The sequence below is a fragment of the Sturnira hondurensis genome, unplaced genomic scaffold (assembly GCF_014824575.4).
Source record: "Sturnira hondurensis isolate 20B ecotype Veracruz unplaced genomic scaffold, ASM1482457v3 Scaffold0000780, whole genome shotgun sequence".
NCBI lineage: Eukaryota > Metazoa > Chordata > Mammalia > Chiroptera > Phyllostomidae > Sturnira > Sturnira hondurensis.
Window position 1 is genome coordinate 23,039,444 of NW_028073411.1, and position 21,321 is coordinate 23,060,764.

At 50.4% G+C, this 21,321-nt stretch overlaps 2 protein-coding genes across 2 annotated transcripts in view; one reads left to right on the forward strand and one right to left on the reverse strand.

Annotated features, from left to right (window-relative positions):
* Positions 1-269: 269 nt before the first annotated feature.
* Positions 270-12,872, reverse strand: RIBC2 (RIB43A domain with coiled-coils 2). The gene is made up of 7 exons (XM_037050241.1): positions 12,587-12,872; positions 11,722-11,803; positions 9,593-9,937; positions 6,473-6,591; positions 3,061-3,288; positions 1,429-1,595; positions 270-433 (listed from the first exon to the last, which is right to left on the reverse strand). The coding sequence occupies exons 1-7, from the start codon at positions 12,698-12,700 to the stop codon at positions 355-357; spliced, it is 1,134 nt and encodes a 377-aa protein (XP_036906136.1). The 5' UTR covers positions 12,701-12,872; the 3' UTR covers positions 270-354.
* A 1,442-nt stretch (positions 12,873-14,314) lies between these two features.
* SMC1B (structural maintenance of chromosomes 1B) overlaps positions 14,315-21,321 on the forward strand; it is a 49,873-nt gene continuing 42,866 nt past the window's right edge. The window contains exons 1-4 of the mRNA XM_037049625.1: positions 14,315-14,525; positions 16,828-16,940; positions 17,028-17,231; positions 19,449-19,687. Coding sequence (XP_036905520.1) covers positions 14,351-14,525; positions 16,828-16,940; positions 17,028-17,231; positions 19,449-19,687 — 731 coding nt within the window. The 5' untranslated portion in view covers positions 14,315-14,350. The remainder of the gene's footprint in view (positions 14,526-16,827; positions 16,941-17,027; positions 17,232-19,448; positions 19,688-21,321) is intronic.

Sequence of the window (21,321 nt, forward strand, 5' to 3'; positions counted from 1 at the left end):
CCTTGCCCGGAACTCAAGCCGTGTCAGCGATGGCAGCCCCCGAACCTGGAGTCTACACCACACACGGGCCCACCGCTGTCCCTAGAAGGAAGCGTGGCAGGGCCGCGTCTGCTCTGCCCTGTCCCCCCACCACCCAGACTGCTCTGGGACACCCTCTGGGCTGCCCCGAACAGAGACTGATGCTCCTCATAGAAATGCGAGGGAGAGTTTAACAAATGTTTTGTCCAGCGTGGAAAAATAAAGTTCAAGGGCACTTGTCGATCAAGAAGTGAAAATATTTTTTTAGTAAATGGGCCCTTCAAGGTTACCGCGTTTGATACAAAACAATTCAGAGGGGTAGGAATGTCCTTTTCATTATCGACTTCCTGTGTTAAATTGTGTGAAATAATCTTCAGTGGGCTGGTTTGTGTAGACTTCCTTCATAGATTTCTTCCTGAAAGTAAAACAAGGAGAGAAACAATCAGTAAAAGCCTGGCTTCCTAAGCAGTCTACCTTTCTTTTTTTTTCGGTCAGTGTATCCCCAGGATGGGCCCGGCTCTGTGGGTCCTGGAGGAGAGGGGCAGTTCCTCGGCGAGACGGGGGGTATTTCGGATTCTGTGTCCGCAGGTGTGGCTGTGAAGACACCTGCTCGTTCCATCTGACTTCTGTCAGACCAGGCCTCAGTGCTCCTCTCAGGCTTCCAACAGAAGCTGGGTCCAGGCGACAATGGATCCCCTGGCAAAAGGGGTCAGATGTCTGGCGAACATGCAGGGGGGTCCCTTCTAAGTTCAAGCCAGAGCTTGATGGATGGATACACGAGGAAACAAATAACGTGGATTTCAGTGACATGTTCACCCACCGACCTGCATGTGGCATTGCCTGTAGGGGGCGCTGAGCCGCTCTTGGGCCTGGGCTTGTCTGCGTCAGGGAAGAGACTCCAGGCTGCGAGAGGTGCCCTCCTCCTCCACACCTCTGGCCAACCGGGCCTCCCCTGGCACTGGCACCCTCAGTACCGAGTCACCAGCATCTGAGTCTTGGCCACTGGGGTGGGTCCCTGGGGCCCAGGTGAGGATCCCCCAGGGAGGGTGTTCAGGAATGTGGGCGTGATGGGATCTCCGTCACCTGGTCTGAGACTGGTGGTTTCCAAGCCCTTTATTTCTGGCCTCTTAGCTCTGGGCCCTTCTCCCCTTTCCGTCTGCATCTTCCCTAGGAGGTGGTGCCACAGCCCAAACCACTGCCACCATGGGTCTCTCTGGGGCACTCCACACCAAGGGTCCTGGGCCCTTTGGGCGGGAAAGACTGGGGGGCAGGGTGCCAGGAAAGCACAGAGCCTGCTCCATGGGCCCTGCTGGTCAGCACCCACCTCCCACCGTCCCCCTGACCCTAACCTGCTCCCAGCCCCCTCGGCCTGGTCTCCCCGGGCCTGCCCAGCCCTCACCCAACACTCACTGAGAAAGCTGCTCCTCGGCCAGGCTGAGGTTGCTGCGGTCCAGGGCTCTGCGCAGGTCGCGCTGCTGGCGCCGCTGCTGCCGCTCCAACAGCAGAGCCGTGCGGGCAGTCTGAACCCTCTGCCGGTCCAGGCCCCTGTCTCGCTGGTGCTCTTCTTCCTGGAGCCGCTGGAGAGAGGAGACGTGACTCATCACCACCTGTCCCTATAGAGGAGCCGAGCTGAGTGGCTCGTAGGGCCAGCTGGGGGACACTGAGGTCTGGTCAGTGGGCAGCACCACACAGGGAATCAGAGGACCCCCTGCGCGCCACGGGCTGAATGCTGGGGTGGCCTGGTTGGCACCAATATCACAGCCCCATGCAGAACGACGGGCCCATGATCTAGGGGGTGAATTTCTGCATCCCAGCTCATTCCTCTCTGACTGGCTTCCAGACCCTTCTATAAAAACCCTGAGTCCTAGAAGAAACCGGATTAATGCAGATGGGAGAGGCCAAGCCCTCAACTTGGGCAGCTCCACCAACCGTCTGGAGTTGCTCTGTCGGTTCCGCCATTTCTCACAGCAAAAGGGAGCAAGAGCAGAGGGGCTGGGCCTGTACCGGACGGACACCTAAAGCACCTTCCTCAGGCTTTAGGGCAGGGCTTCCCCACCAGAGGAGGCGGGGCATGGACCGGCTGCCAGGGGCCCAGGCCCTCAGCCAGATACCAAAAGGCAGGCTGGTGCCCGACTTTGCCACCTATAGGCCAAGTGACATGACCACTTTGAACCTCCGTTTCCTCACCTATAAAACGAGGCCACTCACAGGCCCTGCGCTGTGACACAGATGCTTCCGTCAATACAGACGATACGGGGACGTTCTGGCCCAGACCGAGAAAGGGCAACCTAACTATTCTTCACTTGGCCTCAACCCCCTGTTACCTCCATGAGTGGGAGAGGGGGGTGTGGGGAGCGCGGGGGAGGGGTGCTCTGAGCGGTGAGGTTTAATGCGGGGTTTCTACCCTTTGTGTTTTCTGTCTTAGTTGTTCACGAAGACTGGAAACCAGTCAAAATCGCTGCTTTCAGGACCCAAGGATCTCTCTTCTTCCGCCTCACCACGGAGGGGCCCTCTGCCACACACCCGCAGTGTCCCCCATCTCAGTCACAGAAAAAGACTCAGTCCTCCTGGGGCCCGCCAGGCCCCAGGACCACCCCTCTCTGGCCTCCTCGCCTGCCCCTCACCCACTCCAGCCACCAGGCCCCTGGCTCTTCCCAGAACAGGCCCAGCAGTCTTGCCTCGCGGCCCTGGCAGTTCACCCTTTCTGGTCGCCCTGTCCCCAGATGTCTGCAGGGCTCGATCCCTCCCAGTCCTGGTCTTTGTGACAATGTCACTTCTCAGTCCCCTGCTGACCCTCCTCTGGCCAGCATCCTCCATCTCCTCTCCCCCGGCCTTATTTCGCTCCCTAGCACTCGCTGCCCAAGCTACATCATACACGACAGGGATTACTTGGCCCGTGTCATCTCCCCCACTGGCCCGTGAACCCCTTGAAGGCAGCTACTCAGCCAGGGTTACAGCCGATGTGACTAACGTCCTAGAGGGAGGGAGGGAGGGAGGGAGGTGGCAGGAAGCGGGTCTGCTGGCCATGGGGGAGGCAGGCACCAGTTTCTCCTGCACTTGCTGCTTCTGAGTCAGGCGGATCTGCCACAGCTGCTCTCGGCTCATGCCCTTCCAGCGGTCCGGGACCACGCGGTGGGGTCCAAAGGAGCTGGCTGCCTGATGCGGGTTCTCTGAGAGCAGGTCCCCACGCAACAGGTTGGAGATCTCTGCCAGGCTGTCCTCTTGCTCTTGGTTTTTCTCTCGACTTTTCCTTTCTGCTGACTCTGTGGCCTAGGCGGGGAAGACATTAGGGAAGATGCTTCGAGTCACCCCAGGGAGACATGGGCAAAGGCCACAAATCTCACTGGGGGTGCTTGAAGGAAGAATGCGCTAAGGGCACCAGGAACCAGGGGTGGGGACGGGGGTGGACAGATGGGGTAGACTCAGCAGGTGTGGATGTGGGCTGCCCTGCGCCCTCTGCTGGGCTTGTGGCTGGGCTGTGGGAATCGCCACCTGCTGGTTGTATGTGGAGTTGCTTCAGGTCTCTGCAACGTTTTGCTGGAGCAGGGAGCTGCTGCCTTGCTTGGCATGGCTCACCCTGGGGCAGGGCTCTGTGCCCTCCCCTGTGGCCCTGGTCACCCTTACATGGATGCAGGCCACACAGAACACCCAAGAATGGTTCAAAACATGGGTGACTTAAAATGCAAAAGCACACTGCCACCTCAGTGCTCCAGGTGCACACCAGCTACCGGCCCCCGTTCAAGTAAATTCAAATCCCACTCCAGTGGCCTGGAGCTGTGTGGCCTGGAGCAAATCACCTCCCCCTGTGGGCTGCAGTCATTCCCCTGCCAAGTCAGGAGGTGGATTAAGAGACATTCATCAGCGTTACTGGTTCTCCTGAGTAAGGGGCAGATGGGGCACTTTGCAAGGACGGGGCACACTGCGGGGCTCATGAGGCAGCCAGCTTGATGGCATCACATAAGCACGTGCTTTACAGCTGCACAGGCCGGATTCAAACCCTGGACCTGGAGTGTTTGGAAGCCCAGTATTTGGGTCAGCCAAAGCAAATCAGATCAGTACTTGGCGGTCCCTGGGAAAGTCAGTCCCCCTCTCTGAGCCTGTTTCTTTATCAATTAAATGGGGTTGGTCCCTCAGGTAAGGCTCCTGAACACAGTGACTAACGAGAGCAGCTGATTGTTGCTAGGGTTAAAAATAACTACCATCGCCAATGAGTCCTGGTAACGTGCCCTGCGTTGTAGCATGTGACATGATTACCTGGTTTCACCCCACAGCCTCACCAGCAAATGTGACCACGTGGGCCACTACACACGGCCAGTGCTCTTTCTGGGCACACGGTACAGTGACACTGCCTGCCTGCTTAGACGGTGTGGCCATGTGGCCGAGGGGACCGGGGCATTTCTGGAAGGCCGTTGGGGGGGTATCTGGTACATGCCTTCTCTGTTGGGCTGCTAGAGTCCCCTTGCTGGTGGCTGCTCTGTGGCGGGGCCTGGGCTCCAGAGTGAGGATGGGAGAAGTAGAGCCCCTCCCAGCCGAGGGGAACAAGGAGCATGACGAACATCACCTTTGTATTTTAAGCCACCCAGACCTGAGAGAGGTTTATCGTTCTGACTGGCACAGGTAGATGTCTTCACTGTCCCCATTCTCCCGATGCCAAAACTGAGGCACGTGAGCGGCTTTTCCAATGCAGCTTTTCCTGGCCTTGTGCCTGTGCAGTGGGGCTCAGGCACCTGCATGCGGAACCGGACGCCACAGCCACACCACCTCCCTAACAGAACACGCGGAGGCTTGCAAGTGTGTGTCGCCACCTGCTGCATCTGAATGACCTGCCTGGGATTTCCTTCTGAGAACAGTCATCTAGACCCTAGAAGACATCACTGCCGGCTCCTCCAGCACAGGGCATTGCAGCATCCACCGGAGAGTTGCTGGACCTGAAAGTGCCGGCATTGTAGGGGCTCACTAAAAATTTTACTGGGTGAAATGAGGAAATAAATGGACCAATGCTGCAACGCATTTTAGCAGAAAGCATGCTGGTGCCCAGCAGGAAGACCCTGTGAGTACCTGTGACAGATAATGAGGGAATAAACGAACGGCTGGATGCCTGGCAACAGCAGACTAAGAAAGAAGAGCCCCACTCTGCACCGGACTTACGGGGGATCACTGCGTAAGTTACATACATGTGTAACCTGCACTGTACGCCTGAAACTAACATGAGTATCGACTATAACTGAAAACAAGTTCTTAAATTTACACAGAAAAAAGAGCCCCATTCTGCCACCAGGTCGCTGTGGGGCCTGTAAGGACCTCCCCTCTCTGGTGTGCTCTGAACAAGGAAGGGCAAGGGCCACGAGGTCGCCGACACCGCTGGTAGCTGACCAGCTGGTTGGTAACCTGGGCTGCAGGGGCCTCCGCAGTGTGCCCTTCGGTCACCCCTCCTCGTTCCTCTCCCAGCTGCTGAAAGAAAACCTGCGTTCCCTCTGGTCTGTGGTCCAGCCTCTCCAGGGTCTCTGGTCACACACCCCCATCAGCAAGACGCATGTGGGCTTGTGTCTCCAATACATTCAGTTTACAGTGCGGTACCATTGGCCATAAAGATAGCGTGTGCTTCCTAATCAGCACGCATGTGCACCCAGACACACGGGAAGGAAAATCATGAGGTTGGGAACGCAGACGAGCCCAGCTCCGGCGATGCCTTCCTGCTATGCTTCGGACCACGCCACAGGCTCGGCCTTGCAGACCCCTGTCCTGGTCCACCAGCTGGTCCGATAAGTGAATCCTCCCACCCCACCCAGGTCATACAATGGCATGTGAAAAGAAAACCTGGGGAAGGAGTCTAATTTCCAAAAGGAACAGAGAACCTGAAACTCGTCAGCATGGGACGGGCGGAGAGAGGAATGTTGGTGAGGAGCTGGGCGGAGCTTCGAGAGGAGGGAGCTGTCAGGAGACCCCCAGAGTTTGCGCAAATCATCATCACGGTTGCCCCCAGCACTAGGCGCTGTGGGCTGCTCTTGGCGAGGAGGAACTTTCACGGGTGGTGGTTGGGGGTGGGGGGATGGGTGTAAAAATGACCTAAAACAAGGCCAGGCGTCAGGGCAGTGCCGGCTGGTATAGGTCTGAGTAGACATCACTGTCCTCATATCTGATAACCTGAAGTTTGCAGAGGTGGACTGACACCCCCTCCCTAGCTCGCACAGCTAGTTTTCGGTTTCACGCTCAGATTCAGGGGGCTGGGGCTGGGGCTGGGGCTGATCTGCTTCTGTGCCTGGGGAGCCCTGGCTTCCCCTCGCCCCGCCCCCACGCAGGGCCCCTTCGGGGTGCGGTTCGTGATGTGGCCCAGTAAATGGGTTGAGCCTGGCGCCTAGGGGCACTGGGGCACCCAGAGTAGTGGCTGGGTGCTTGTCCTTGCACGCCACCCATGCCACCCGCGCCACCCCCGCCGCCCCAGCCTGGGCAGTACCTGGCTCTTGTTGAATTCTTTCACGGCTGCACAAGCCGCCCTCCTAGTGGCGCTCCCCAGGCCCTGAATGTGCTTGGCGGTCTCATCCCACTGCAGCCTGGTCTGCCTGTAGAGGTCCTCTGGAAGGAAGCAACATGCAAGCTAACCTTGGTGCCCACCTAGAGCACCCTCCCAGGCACACAGAGCACCCTGAGGGTCTCCATTCCAGTGTCCGCTCCTTACCCAGCTCTCATCTACAGCCTGGAGGTGCCCCAGAAGCACCTGGGAGAGACCTCGATGAGCTAATTCAGGTAGAGCTCTCAGATCGATGATGCCTGCTGTGGTCTTGGCAGGCCACAGTGGGCTCCCTGCCCTCCCTGACCTCTCAGGCCTCTGCATCCTCACAACCAGCCAGGAGGGGATGGTGGGAGCCCAGAAAGGGGGAGCTCTGCCATGGGAACCAGATGGGCTCCCCAGAGGAAGTGGTGTCAGGGAACAGACAACCTGGACAGCTGCACTTTGCCAAGAGGAGGAGGAGGAGGGGTTGAAAGTGCAGCGTCCAAACTGCAGAATGGAAAGATCTGGAGACAGAGTCTCCTGGTTCAGCCCAGGCACTTCCCAGCTGCTGACCCAACCTGTGCCTCACCTGGCCTTTCTGGCCCCCGCCCCCCCACCGCGAGGCAGGACAGCCCCCCCTGCGCAGGGGCGGTGCCATACTAAAACAAATCGGCGACCAGAAGGCCCTTCCTCAGGCGTTCGTGCCTGCAGGTCTGCTCTCCAAGTCGCAAAGCAGAGACAGATACCCAGAGGAGCCTTATAGAACTGTGCCCCTGAAGCTACATAACTGTATTAACAAAGGTCACCCCAATACATTCAACTAAAAAAGGCAGAAAAAAGTTACCTAACTCTTCGGCAGTGAGTTCTGGCCTCTGCTCGCTTCAGCTTCCCCTCTCACCTTCTGAGTCCATTCACGTAACAGAGCTATTGAGACCCTCCCGTGGGCCGGCCACACACTCCACTGGGAGCCCAGGGTGCGGCGGGCACTCACCGTCCAGGACGTGAGACATGTGACTAATGATCAAACACCGACGGATTACGACAAACTGCGACAGCATTACGGAGGGAATATGCAGGGGCTGCCTGACCAGGTGGCTGGAGGCTGGGCAGTGAGGGGTCCGCCAGGAGGAGGGGGCGTTTAAGCTCAGTCCTGAAGGACACGGGGAGCTGGGCGGAGAGCAGGTGCAAAGGTTCTCAAGTGGGGAGATTTTGTCAGGACCCAGAAGTGAAAACACGCCAGAGCAGCCAGGACACAGTGAGTGGGGTGGGGGATGTAAGGTGACATCAGAGAGGTGCGCAGTGGGCCCACGCTCAGGGCCTTGCAGGCCCCAGGCAGCCTTCGCACTGTACCCCATAGGTAATGGGAAGCCACTGGAGGGTGTTAAGCCGGGACGGAGGGAGTCGGGTGGCACTGTTCACCTTGACATTGTTTAGAAAGTGGCGCTCTGACTGCTCTGTCGAGAATGGAACGGAGAGGGACAAGAAAGAAAGTGGAAGACAACGGGAAGGTCCTTGGTGTGGTCCATGCAGGTGAAAAGGTGGCAGCTTGCAGCACCGTGGTGGCAGGAGGGATGAGAGTCAGAAATGTATGTGGAAGATAAGAAGGGATGGCAGCTGAGGATGGCCTGGGGACAAGAGGGGGTCTACCAGCGCCCGCAGCTTTCTCTGGCTTGACTCAGGGAAGGAGGTATTAGTGAGGGAGGGGGCTGGGGGTGGCGGGGCCAGGGAGAAATGCCAGGTTAGTCTCCAGGGTGTTGGGAGATGCCTAAGAAGACTTCTAGGGGCAGCTCGAAGACCAAGTCCAAAGCCGAGACAAAGCTCCATGCCAGAGTGGGGAAGTGGGGTACCTGGGGATGGATGAGGTTTTCAAAGCCCTATGAAGGATTATTTCAACAAATATTTATCGATGTGCCAGGAACTAAGGAGAGAGCAGTGAATAAAATAGACAAAATCTCCCACTTTTATGGGGCTAAGGAGATGGTGCTGGGGAAAGGGATAATAAATATATACCCATGCAGTATGTCACTGAGCAACACTACGGGGGAAAACTAAGCAAGGGAGGGGTAGGAAATGTGGGGACAGGGGAGATTACAACTTGTAATAGTGGTCAGTGGAGGCCTCACTGGTATGGCAACACTTCAGCAAAGACCTGAAGAAGTAGAGGGGGCACCCATGCAAAGATCTGGGGAGTATATTTCTGGGCAGAGGGAACCGTAGATGCAAATGTCCTGAGGCAGAAGTGAGTCTGACACAGTTACCCTCTAGGAATAGCAAGCATGCCAGGGTGGCGAGGGTGGGAAGGATGAAGGGCGGCAGGAGGTCTGCTGCAGGAGGTGAGGTCAGATTGAGGGCTTTGTTGGCCCTTGAAATAAATTTGGTTTTTACTGAGTAAAATAAGAAGCTACTGGAAGATTTTGAGGCAAAGGAGCTAGGTAGCTTCACCTTTACAAGGATCATTCTGGCTGCTGGGCTGAGAGATGGGGTCAGAAGGGGACAAGGGCAGCAGCAGGAAGACCAGCAGAGGCTGTGGCAGCAATCCTGCAGACAGACGATGACAACTGAGTCCAGAGTGGTAATGGCGGGAGTGGCGAAAGGTAGTCGAGATGTGGATGGCTTCCTGTTGGACTCGATGTAGCATTTGAGGGAAACAAAAGGGTCACGATGACTCTCGTTGGGGCCTGGGTGCCTGGAAGAAGGGAGCTCCCATTGCCGGAGGTGGGAGGCCAGGTGTGGGGGGAGTCTCACTGGACTCCTCCGGACACAGGCTGGACCCAGGTCGTTCCCTGCATCTCCAGGGCAGACTGTAAACACCCTGAGGGCAGGGCCTGCGTCTGAGTCACGGGGGCCTCCACCCCCCGCTGAGCCCAGAAGGAGGACAAGCTGGGAAAGTGTTCCTACAGGACGCGTGACCGGAGGTGTTCAGATGCTGAAACACAGGTGATGATGTCCCCCACTCCACAGCCAAAGCAGCACACGAATAGGACTTAAAAAACAAAACAAAACAAAACAAAACACCCCCCCCCCCCAAACAGGAGTCGATTTGTTCACGAAAGCACGGAAACCAAGCTGTTTTTCGCTCCTCACCTGCACATTTTTGGCCGGCCTGAGCATCCTTGCGTTCCCTCTGCTGTTGCAAGGACCATTCTCTGTTCTGTTCCTGTTGGAATCTCTTCCTCTCCTGGAAATTTAAATCCTCTCCCATGAATCTCTGCATTCCCGATATCGTGTTCCGAACGTCATTATCGGACTGCCGGGCTGGCAGGTCTTTCCTGAGGGCTAGCGGGTCGGACAGGTCAAATTCCCGACGAGTTTCTGGCTTCTGAAAGCTCTGCTGGAAGTCGTTGATGGCTTTGCAGACATTTTTCCTGTCTCTTCGTAGCCTGTCTTCTAAAAGGCATGTGATTTTGTCATTGTGCCTCATTTCAGCAGCTGGAAGGGACAGAGGTTATTCCTAACCTTAAGATTCAGAGAAAAAAATAAATTTGATTCCATTAAAAAATTATTTTTAGTGATTCTAAAAGTAGTACAACCCTCCAAAAAGGTAACATAACCATTAAAAGATTAGAATTCTGATCGTACAAAGCACACCTTTAAATCAATTAAGAAAACAAATAACCCAACCAAAAAACGGGCAAAGGATAGATAGAAACAGGCAAATAGAAAAATCTGAATACCTGATACACTTGTGAAAAAATGATCAACCTTCCAAGACGGTTAGAAACATCCCACAAATTGGCAAAACATTAAAGATGCTAATGATGGCAGGTGTTCAGATGTGGGGACAGGAGATTCCTCTCTCCCTGCCTGTGCAAGTATAACTTGGTACACTCACAACTTTGGAAAGCAATCTTCCAACACCCCGCGAAACCGAACACATGCATATCCTCGACCTCACAACGTGACTTCTGCACGTGCTGTGACTCCCTCACACGCACAGGGGCACAGTGCAGGCTAGTCATGCAGCACCACTTGCAATTATTGAAAAGAGTGGGAAATCCAAATGAGCCATCAGTGGAGCAATGGATAATAAACTGTACTTAGTTTATTTAATGAAATATCAGAAGACAGTTAAAATGAATATTCTGTGTGCATGTCATTGATTAAGTTTAAATATACAACACTGAACTTTTAAAAAACTTACAAAGAATTGATGCAATATTATATCACGTATGTAAAATTTTAAAACACAAAAAAACTGCATTAGGTGGTCATGGGTACATACATCCATGGCGTGGAGATGGTGCATATCTCAGAAGAGGGAGGAAGAGGAAAATGATGAGGTGAGAAATATACATGTATTTTCAAAAAGCATTCTTAAAATATATCTAAAGCCAATTTGGCAAATGTTAACATTTAATCTAGTGGTGGGTAGGTATGTATCGCTCGTATTATTTTTGTAAGTTTGATTTATTTTAAACTAAAAATTAAAAGGGTAAAAAACACAGAACAGTATAAAGAAGAAAATAAACTTCACTCGTAATTTCATCATGTCAACATCACCACTGCTAACGATTGGGCATATTTCCTTTCCTTTTCTAGGCGTATCTTTCATATGTTTTAAAATTTAATTGATAACCCACTGCATATACAATTTTGTACCCTTTTCTCTATTATTTCTAAACAGGAGAAAATAACCACATTTATTATGTATGTATATATGCGGGTCCCATAAGAATGTGGGACCCCTGCTTTTTTCTATTTTAAAAATCCTTATAGTGCTGTAACAGAATAAGCTGAAATTGTTGCATATGATGTGGGAAAATGAATTCTGTTTGAAAAATTTATCTAAGAGCTAGAACACTATTATTTGAACCATGCCTAGTTCTGAGCCAGCTCAGGGGTGTGAGCTGGGAGTTCGTGTGTGCCGTCCAGTGTGAAAGGCTGCCCCTGGCAGAAGGTCTTAAACTTTTGGGCAGAGAATGGGCATGTTCAAGGTTTTTCATAACCAGGGTTTTTTTTTCTGAAAACATGCATTTATCCTCAAAATATCTTTCATAGAATTCACACAGAATAGCTGTTTTTCTTTTAATGAAGGTCGAATGAGCACGTTAAGTTAACTGGGCAAAAGGAATGGTGAAATTTTAAAAGGAGGAAGAGAGTAAAAATGGCAAGTTTGTACATATGTGACAGGGCGGGCGTGTAAAGGCACACGGCCCCACACTGCTGGGACAGGCATTTAGGAAAACCTAACATAATGGATGCACTTAGCTCACCGAATGCTTCATGCCTGGCTTTTTCAGTTGCTTCTTTTATCTTTTGGTTGTGAACCTGAATATCCCAGGCTTCTGCATCTCCCTGGAATGGAAAACAAGGACAGAGGAGTCAGAGCCAGATAACCGCATTCCATTATTAACAGTCCCACTTATCTTTTTATCCTTGCCCCACTGTCAAGGTATTGCCTTAGGTTCACATCTGGTCTTTCATAACTGAAAGCCTTTGCTTACAGCTGGCTCCTCAACCTGTCCTCTTCTCTGTCCTCCTTCCCCTTTACCTTAGTTGCCCATCCTCACAACACTGCTTAGACATCACCACCTCTGGGACGCCCTCTCTGATTTCCTCTTCTAGCCTCAGTTTGTCCTCCCCTCCTTCCCTACATTTTAATGTGACCATTTTACAGCCTGCCTCTTCCACTGGGCCATAAACCTTAAAGGTCAAGAATTGCCTTATCCCCCATCTCTGGGCATCAGCTTGGGCGTGCTACAAAGTAGGAATTTGGTCAAATTAGTGGATTAGAAGGAACCGCCGGCAATGCAGAAAATCTGGCTGAGCGAGAACCCATTTTAGTCTCTGGCCACAGACTCCAAGCCACCTCCCTGCCCGCTGCAGGACTCCATTTGCCTGAGAGGGAGTGTAATTCTTCTGTTAGGGCCTCTCTCATCTTCAGTAAAGTCAATATATCGAGCTAGTCCTCCCCGCCCCGCCCCACACACCCCGTAAACGCCTGGTGCCGTCTGGCTGTACCTAGATCAACAGTTTCATTAGAGGGATCCATCTCTTCTCTCCCGCGCCCAGCTCTTGCCCCAACCTGCCCCTCCTCATTGCCCCGGGGCCCCTTCCCTGTTGGGCCGAGGGTCTTACCCCGATGATCCTGTTCCTGGCGTCGAAGACCCGTTTCTGCCTGCACAACTCCACATTCCTTCTTCTGGCCAAACCAAAGTACTGTTGCAGGTCCTTGGGCTGCACTACCTCCATGGCTGGGAATCCTCCAGGAATTCTAAGAAGTTTTAAACCACGCGAGATAAAGAGGAGACTAAACCATAAGACCAGAGGGAGCCCCGCGAGGCTCTCTTCCTAGGAGGTGGGCGGGTCAGGTAGGAGCCGGCTCCCCAGCCTCTCCGTGCCGCCTTCTCCCACCGCGCGGGGCGAGCGGAGATCAGGTTTCCTCGGAAACGTAAACAGCCCGGTTGCCAAGGAACGGCGAGGCGCTCGTCGAGTAGTGGCCCCCTCCTCTCGCGAGACGTCGCAAGGCCGTTCCCGCGCTTTTCGTCCGGCGTGTGAGGACACCCCTGAGGCGCGGCGGGCGCAGCCATGGGCCGTTTGGAGCTACTGCTCGTGGAGAACTTCAAGTCGTGGCGGGGCCGCCAGGTCATCGGCCCTTTCAAGAGGTTCACCTGCATCATCGGCCCCAACGGCTCCGGTAACTGGAGCCCGGAGCGCAGCAGGCGTCCTGGCCTCGTTTTGCCTGAGGGGACGCGAGGGCGGCCGCGGGCCCGGACCCGGGCACCTGCCGCCGGACCCGGGGGCTGACCCTCGACCTCCGCCCCTCGACCCCGACCCTCTGCCCCGACGACCGCGTGGGAGCGGGGCCTGGAGGGGCCGAGGCGGCTCGGGAGGGTGCGGCGCTAAGGACGCGCCGGCCGGGCCCCCCGCGCGTCTGCGCCCCCCCTCCCCCGCGGGCGCTGCGGCCATTTTGTCGCCAGCGGTCGGCGACCCTCCGGGGCCCCGGGGAGTGGCGGGCGGCACCCCGGGCCTTCCCGCCCGAGCTCGGGCACCGCGTGTGAGCCGGCCCAGGGCCGGGGTCACCTCTGTCACCGCGGCGAAGGGCCGGGCAGCAGGGGGCCGCGGTTGGCATATTTCTACGGGGACTGAGCCCGACCCTCGCTCCTCCGGGGCTTCCGGCCCGACAGGGACTGTCGCCTCCTGACAGGTGGCAGAAGGCGACGGGGTGGCCCGGGCGCACGCTCGACCTCCAGGCCGCCTCGCCCGCGCCCTGACCTTTCAGGGTCCGGCGAGCTCCGCACACTTCACACTAGTTCCAAAGTGACCGCGTTCTGTTCACTGGGAAGTACGAGGGGCGCCGTCGGAGCCTGTCGCCAGGCCGTTGTGACACTCCCCCGCCAGTCCCTGTCCGTCCCCGTCCGAGCGCCACGTGCCCCACGTGCCCCACTCGCCCGCCCGCCGAGCGCGACGCCCGCTGTCCCCGAGCGGCCGCCGGGCGCGCCCCGCCGGTCGGTGTTTCCGCGCCGCGTGCGGCCGCGCGCGCGAAGTCGGGCGCAGGCTGCCCCGTCCCAGTCCCCGGGCGCCCGCTCGGGCGGCCTGGGCGGCGTTGGCCGCTCCGGGCGGGCCGCGCCGAACCCGGAGGCGGCGGCGACGGGCCGTGGCGCCCTGCTTCGCGGGGGCTGGGGCTCCGAGTCCGCACCGCTTCGTGCTCGGGCGGGCGCAGCCGCCGGGAGACACGGGTCGCACGCCCTGGGGTGCGGACGCGGCCGGCTGCGCGGACGGACGGGCGTGTCGCCTGCACCAGCGTCCCGTGGTCCCTTGCGCCCTGGGCGAGGCTTGTTTTTATCATGGAGAGTGAATAACTCCTGCTCCCTCTCCTCGTCCCCAGGAAAGTCTAACGTGATGGATGCACTCAGTTTTGTGATGGCAGAGAGAATAGCCAATCTGAGAGTGAAACATATTCAAGAACTCATTCACGGCGCGCACGTCGGGAAGCCTGTGGCCCCTTCCGCGAGTGTGAAGATCGTGTACGTGGAGGACAGTGGAGAGGAGAAAACATTCGCGAGGATTATCCGAGGTAGACCTTTGTAGATGTTGGCTTAGGCGCCATGCGGTGCTTCCAGAGCCAGGTCGGATCGCCCGCCGCACTAGCCGCGGGCTGGCGAGTCTTCCTTTCCTGGGGAGAGCGGTTCCCAGCAGCCAGTGACGGGGGCCCCATCCCGCGCCCGCCCCGCCCCGCCCCCGCCGCGCCCCGCTCCGACGCTCCGTGGAGCAGACGCCTCTGGTGTCCGACCGCGTCTTTCTGCCTGGGCGCTAGTGAAGACGAAGGAGGGGGCCGCGGGAAGGACGGAGAAGTCGCACGTCCTTGCCGAGGTTCCTCGTGGTGTTTATTGGTTCTGTTAGTGATGAACGACTCGTGTGCATAGTTTTGGTTTGTATAGCAGGTTTCATCTGCCATCAAAAAGCAACTTCAGTGAAATATCAGAATTTGTATTCTGGGATTGATTCCTGAAATCCCTATTTTCTGAGTAAACGACTGAGGGTGTTTATGTATTTTTTTTCAATATGCTAAGAGTTTACAGAGCCTCATAAAATAGGTGCTTCTTGGTTGTTTTTTTTGGGGGGGGTTGCTATTTTCAGTCTGGCCCACTGGAGCATGGATGTAATATTCTAATGTATAGATGCTGTTTCATTAATTTTCCCCAAATTCAATCACAGCTAATTTTAGAAATATTTACATACTTGTACCTTCATGTCTAATTTAAGTATTTCCTTTTACTACCTAGATATCTTAATTGGTTTTCTCACTTTCTTTCAGCTTTTACTCTAAAATCTCTATCTCACTAAGGGTTCCTCAGCCTATTCTATTTATTTAATAAACCATCATAATTTTTCCTCTTTATTAATGTATAATTGACAAAGGTTGTATATACTTAAGGTATTCAACTTAATGTTTTAGTATACATTGTGAAATAAGTGACATAATGAACCTAATTAACAATTGTATCATCTCATCTGGTAACCATTGGTGCATGTGTGTGAAAATGCTAGTGTGTGGTGAGACTGCCCTCTTACCACATTGGAGGTGTACAGTATGGCAGTGTTAACCACAGTCACACCACTCTACATCAGATCTCCAGAACTTTACATCCTGTGTAACTGAAACTTTGTACCCCTTGACCATCTCCCCACTTTCCTCTCTCCTGACCCCTAGCAGTCACCATTGTACTAAATGTTCTGTGAGTTTCAACTATTTTAAATTCCACATACGTACAGTGAGGTCATGCAGATTTGTCTTTCTGTGCAGGGCTCATTTCACTTAGCATGAAATCCTCAGCTTCATCCGTGACATGGAGAATCACAGGATTTCTTTCTTTTTTAGGTTGAATAATATTCCCATGTTTTCTTATCTTATCCCCTGACAGACATTTAGATTATTCCTTAGCTATTGTTGATAATGCTTCAGTGAACGTGGGGAGTGCAGGTATCTCTTCAAGATAGTGATTGCATTTCTTTGAATATATACTCATAAGAGATTGCTAGATAGATCACAAGGTAGTTCTGTTTTTAATCTTGAAGAACTTTCATGTTCTCCATAATGCCCGTGCCAATTTGTATTCCAGCCAGCAATGTACAGAGCTTCCCTTTTCTTCACGTCCTCACCAGCACTTGCCTTTTGTCTTTCTGATTCTAACAGATGTGAGGTCATTCCTCATTGTGGTTTTGATTTGCGTTTCCCTGATATTTTTCTAACATTGAGCACCTTTTCAGATACTTGGCCATTTACATGTCATCTTTTGAGAAATATCTATTCAGGTTATTTTCCCATGTTATATATTTGGTTTTTTGCTATTGAGTTATATGAGTTCCTTATATATTTTGTATATTGACCCCTTGTCAGGTATGTGGTTCCATCATCATGACCTAATCACCTCCTAAAGGCCCTACCCAGTAATACCATCACCTTTGGGAGTCAAGACTTCAATATGAATTTGGGTGGGGAATACCCAGTTCAGATCACCGTTCTATTTAAAATTGCAAGGCCTAGTCCCGCTACACAAGAACTTTCATATCCCCTCCCCCATTCTATTTTGCTTACTCCTTAACACTTAACACCTCCTCACGTGACACTGATTTTGCCTACATACGTTGTTTTGACCTGTCTCCACTCCTTGAAATCAGACTTTTGTCTGTTTTGTCTACCGCTGAGAATACTCCTTGGCGTAGGGAATATTTGTTGATTGACTAAATGCATTTATTAACATGCATACTATTGGATAACTGGCCATTTCAATAAAAATAATTTTATGAAACTTCCAGTAGTTGGTGAAATATGTCTGGCATTTATACCTCCTACGACAGTCTTTATTTCTTTTTAGGGGGATGCTCAGAATTCCGTTTTAATGATAATCCTGTGAGCCGTTCTGCTTACGTAGCAGAGCTGGAAAAGATAGGTGTAGTAGTCAAGGCACGGAACTGTCTGGTTTTTCAGGTAAGTAGCTGTTCAGGCTATTTGGTTTATGATTTTGAAAAATACCACTATAACTTATATGTTGGTGTGCTTTACTCTTTTTAAAAGGGAACTGTAGAGTCAATTTCTATGAAAAAACCCAGAGAAAGAACCCAGTTTTTTGAGGAAATCAGCGCTTCAGGAGAGCTTATAGGAGAATATGAGGAAAAGAAAAGAAAGTTACAGAGAGCCGAAGAGGATGCACAGTTTAATTTTAATAAGAAAAGAAACATAGCTGCAGAGCGTAAACATGCAAAATTAGAGAAAGAAGAGGTAAGGCGTCATGAAGATGTAACCCCTTGAGTGTTGGATACGAGAACTGTCAAAATTGCTCAATATTGTCTTGGGGTTACTAATAAGGTTCTTTTAATGATATAACAAAGCCCCAAATTCATTAAAGATAAACTTTTTGATATGTTTTTCGACTTTTGGGTTGTTTTTTCCCCAAATAGGTAGGACAGTGTGAACTACAAAAATGATTCTTCTCCCAACTAAAAATAAACCTGAAGGGTATACACCTTACATGGCTGGGGTTCTCAGAATTCCAGTTCTCATCCCCTTATACTCTTAAAAATTACGAGGGACCACAGACAGTTTCTGCTCATGTGGGTTGTGTCCACCAATATTTATTGTATTTGAAATTAAAACTTGGAAGTTTTTAAAATATATTTTAATGATCAGTGTAAAAATAACAATAATAACCTCATTACATGTTAACATAAATAGCATTTTTATGAAAAACTGCATTTTTCTAAACTAATTAAAAGTGTAACATTGTTTTACATTTTTGTAATCTTAATGTCTAGCTTAATAAAAGACAGATGAATTCTCACCTTTGGTTCTGTATTAAATGTTAGTTGTGTCGAGGCCCAGCCACTTTACTCACCACTGGCTCTTGTACCATCACTGGAGATGTTCACACAATGAAAAAAGCAAAGTCTTAGTATTATTATGAAAATATTTCTGATCCCAGGGACTCCCTAATATGGGGTTGGGGACCCCCCCTAGGAGGCCATGGCCATGCTTTGCAAACGCTGTTCTGTGATAATTTCTTGGTACCTTTCACATTGGGTAGTAGAGCGCTTTGTGTAATGGTTGATAAATTGTTTGTGTTTAGAGTGATCTTTTTAAAATGCAGATCAGATTCTGCCTTTCTCTTGTATAAAACCTCTTCCGGTACAATGCTTCCCACTGCACTGAGAATCTGCCATCCTGTCCAGCCTTCTGATTTGGCCCCTCTTCACTCCTCAAGTCTTAACTTCCTCTAATACCACACTGACCTTTACTATTTACTGAATACCCCACACTCATTCTAGCCTGGAGCGTTTGATGTTTCCTCTGTCTAGATAGCTGTATGCCTGATTTATACAGGGCTAATGCTGTCATTCAGCTTCTCATTAAAAAGCCATTTTCTTGGGCAAGCATTTGCCATCTGTGCCCTTAGTCTAAACTAGCACCTTCTCCCTACCCCTTCCCTGGTACTACTGCATTATCCCATTTTGTTTCTTTTGTAGTATATATTGCTATAGGAGATCTTGTTTCTTTGTTTGCTTAATTTCCCTCTGAGTTCTCTTCATTCCTTCCCACCCCATTAGAATGACTAGATTATAAGTATACAAGAGCAGAGACTGTTTCTATCTTGTTCTTCACTGTATTCCCAAGAACAGGTCCTGGCACATAGTAGGCAGTCAAAAAATATTTGAAATAAATGAGAGGTAGATGTGTTCCTTATTAGTGATTTTTTTGTTTCTTCATGTTTTTACATGTGTGTATATGTCCTCCGTTTTGTCATTGAAAGTCAGACAGGGAATTGAACCAGTGACCCTTTTATAGTACTTACACTGAAGCAGCTTATAGAAATGAAGGATTGTAGAACTCGAAACATTGGAAGAGCAGTTAGAATAGTCCAACTTCCTAATTATTTTTTACAACATCCTGGCAGATGGCCGCTTACCTGCTGCACAGAATACGTCGTCGATGAGGAGCCTTCCTCTCAAGACAGCCCATTCCTTCATTAATAGTACAAAAGCTGTTTCATAGGTAGTTTAGAATTGTAATAGTCCTATTAGTTCTCTTAGTAGAAAAATTACAGCCTGGAGCAGGAATTTTTCCTGGAATCATTGATTTAAAGTTGCCAGGGGTCTTACAAGTCATATAACTGCCTTCAGTTTTCAAATGAAGCTGATGTCAGAAATGTTTATGGACTTGCCACACTCTGAAGTGAAGACTGAAATGGGATGACGATACAGGTTGGCGGATATCGCTCCACTGTTCTTACCCCCGTACCACTGAGTGAACAAATCTAAAAATTATGTACTCTTTTACTGCTTTACTGTAACAGTGTATCTAGAAACCTCCAAATAATGCTACTTTTAGTGAGAATACTGTTTCATAATATTCATTACAAATCATTTGTTAGCATTATAGCTGAGTTTATGAAAGTTTGTTTTAAATATACTTCCATTTAACTATTGTTGAATTGTTTTATAGGCAGAACGGTACCAGAGTCTTCTTGAAGAACTGAAAATAAACAAGATTCAACTGCAGCTTTTCAAACTATATCATAATGAGAAAAAAATTCATTTTCTGAACAATGAGTTAGAACAGGCAAATACAAATTTAAGTGTTACAAAAGAGTCTCTTTCTCGTCGTGAAACCGTAGTGAAAGCCAAGAAAAAGGAACATGGAATGCTAACTAGACAGCTACAACAAACAGAAAAAGAATTAAAGTGAGTTTTTAAAAATAGTTATTAACAGATTTTATGTAGATCAAGAGAGAAAATAAAAAGTGACATTTTGAAAGTTGATTTTTTAAAATAAACTTTCACTTTGGAATACTTTTAGATAACAGAAAAATTATAGAGAACAGAGTTCCTGTATTCTCCACACTCAGTTTCTCCTGCTTTTAACATCTTACCTTATCAGTATGTTACATTTGTCAGAACTAATGACCCAGTGTGAATACATTACCGTTAACTGAAGTCCAGAGTTCATTATTTTCTTAGTTTTTACCTATTGTCTTTTTTTGGATCCAGAATACCATATTTCTTTGAGTCACCACATCTCCATAGACTCCTCTTGCTGTGACAGTTTCTCGGACTTTCCTTTTGTTTGATAGCTTTAACGGTTTCAAGGAGTGCTGGTTCAGTGTTTTTGTTGAATGTTCCTCATTGGGGATTTGTCTGTAAGTTTTCTCAGAATTGGGGTTTGTGAATTTGGGGGAAGAAAATCACAGTAGTAGAAAAATGCCATTCTCATCCCACTATATCAGAGATGTTAATCTATCATAGATGTCATGCGACATATCTCCAATGTATCATAATATCAACCTGACATCACTGTCGATGTTGACCTATCCTTGCTTATCTACAACCTCCCACTCTAAGAGTAAGAAAACTGCCTTCCACAAAATGCCATTCATTTGCTTAATTGTTCAATTCCAGTGATCATGCATGGCAGTATCAGAATTCTTAATCCATACCCTCCTAGGGAGCAGTTTTATCAGCTAGCATATGATGCTTATGTACAGTTCCTTTTTTTAAAAGATTTTATTTATCTTTAGAGGAGAAGGGAAGGAGAGAAATATCAATGTATGGTTGCCTCTCGTGAGTCCCCTGCTGAGAACTGGCCTGCAACCCAGGCACGTGCCCTAACTGGGAATTGAACCACGATCGTCTGGTTCACAGGCCCGCGCTCAATCCTCTGAGCTATACCAGCCAGGGCTTACAGTTCCTTTTCCGTGTAGTTTTACAGCCTCTATTCATTTCCAAAGTTACCTCGGTTAGCACCTTTATCCCCTTCAGGAAGGTGGTTTCATATATATGTAATACAGTTTTGTCACTTCTGTGTTCCATCTAGAATGCCTTGGGCGCCCCTAAGTGGTTTTTTAAAAAATTACATGCATTAAAGTACACTCTTGGTGCTGTAAAGTTCTGTAGGTTTTGACAAATGGGTGATGTTATATTCTACCATTACAGTATCATACAGGTTATTTTACCACTCTTAAAAAATTCCTCTGTTGCTCTGGCTGGGGAACCAAAGGGTCACTGGTTCAATTCCCTGTCAGGGCACATGCCTGGGTTGTGGGCTAGGTCCCCAGTCGGGCATGTGCTAGGAGCAACCACACATTGATGTTTCTCTCCCTCTCTTTCTCCTTCCCTTGCCCTCTCTCTAAAAATAAATAAACAAAATCTTTTTAAAAATTCCCCTGTGCTTCAACTATTCAATCCTCCCCCTAACTTCTGACAGCCACTGATGTGCTTATGGTCTCTGAAAGTCAGTTTTTACAATTTATTTTTAAATGTATGATTTGGTCAAAAGACTTTATATATCATAAATTTTACTTTCCTTTAAAGCAAACTTT

Excerpts from the sequence above, each read along its gene's own strand:
- RIBC2 (XM_037050241.1), bottom strand. The coding sequence starts at position 12,700 with ATGGAGGTAGTGCAGCCCAAGGACCTGCAACAGTACTTTGGTTTGGCC. Across the intron at positions 1,596-3,060 it reads AGCAAGTGCAGGAGAAACTG|CGGCTCCAGGAAGAAGAGCA; the intron begins GTGCCTGCCTCC and ends TCCTCTCTCCAG. Across the intron at positions 434-1,428 it reads GCCGAGGAGCAGCTTTCTCA|GAAGAAATCTATGAAGGAAG; the intron begins GTGAGTGTTGGG and ends TTTTACTTTCAG.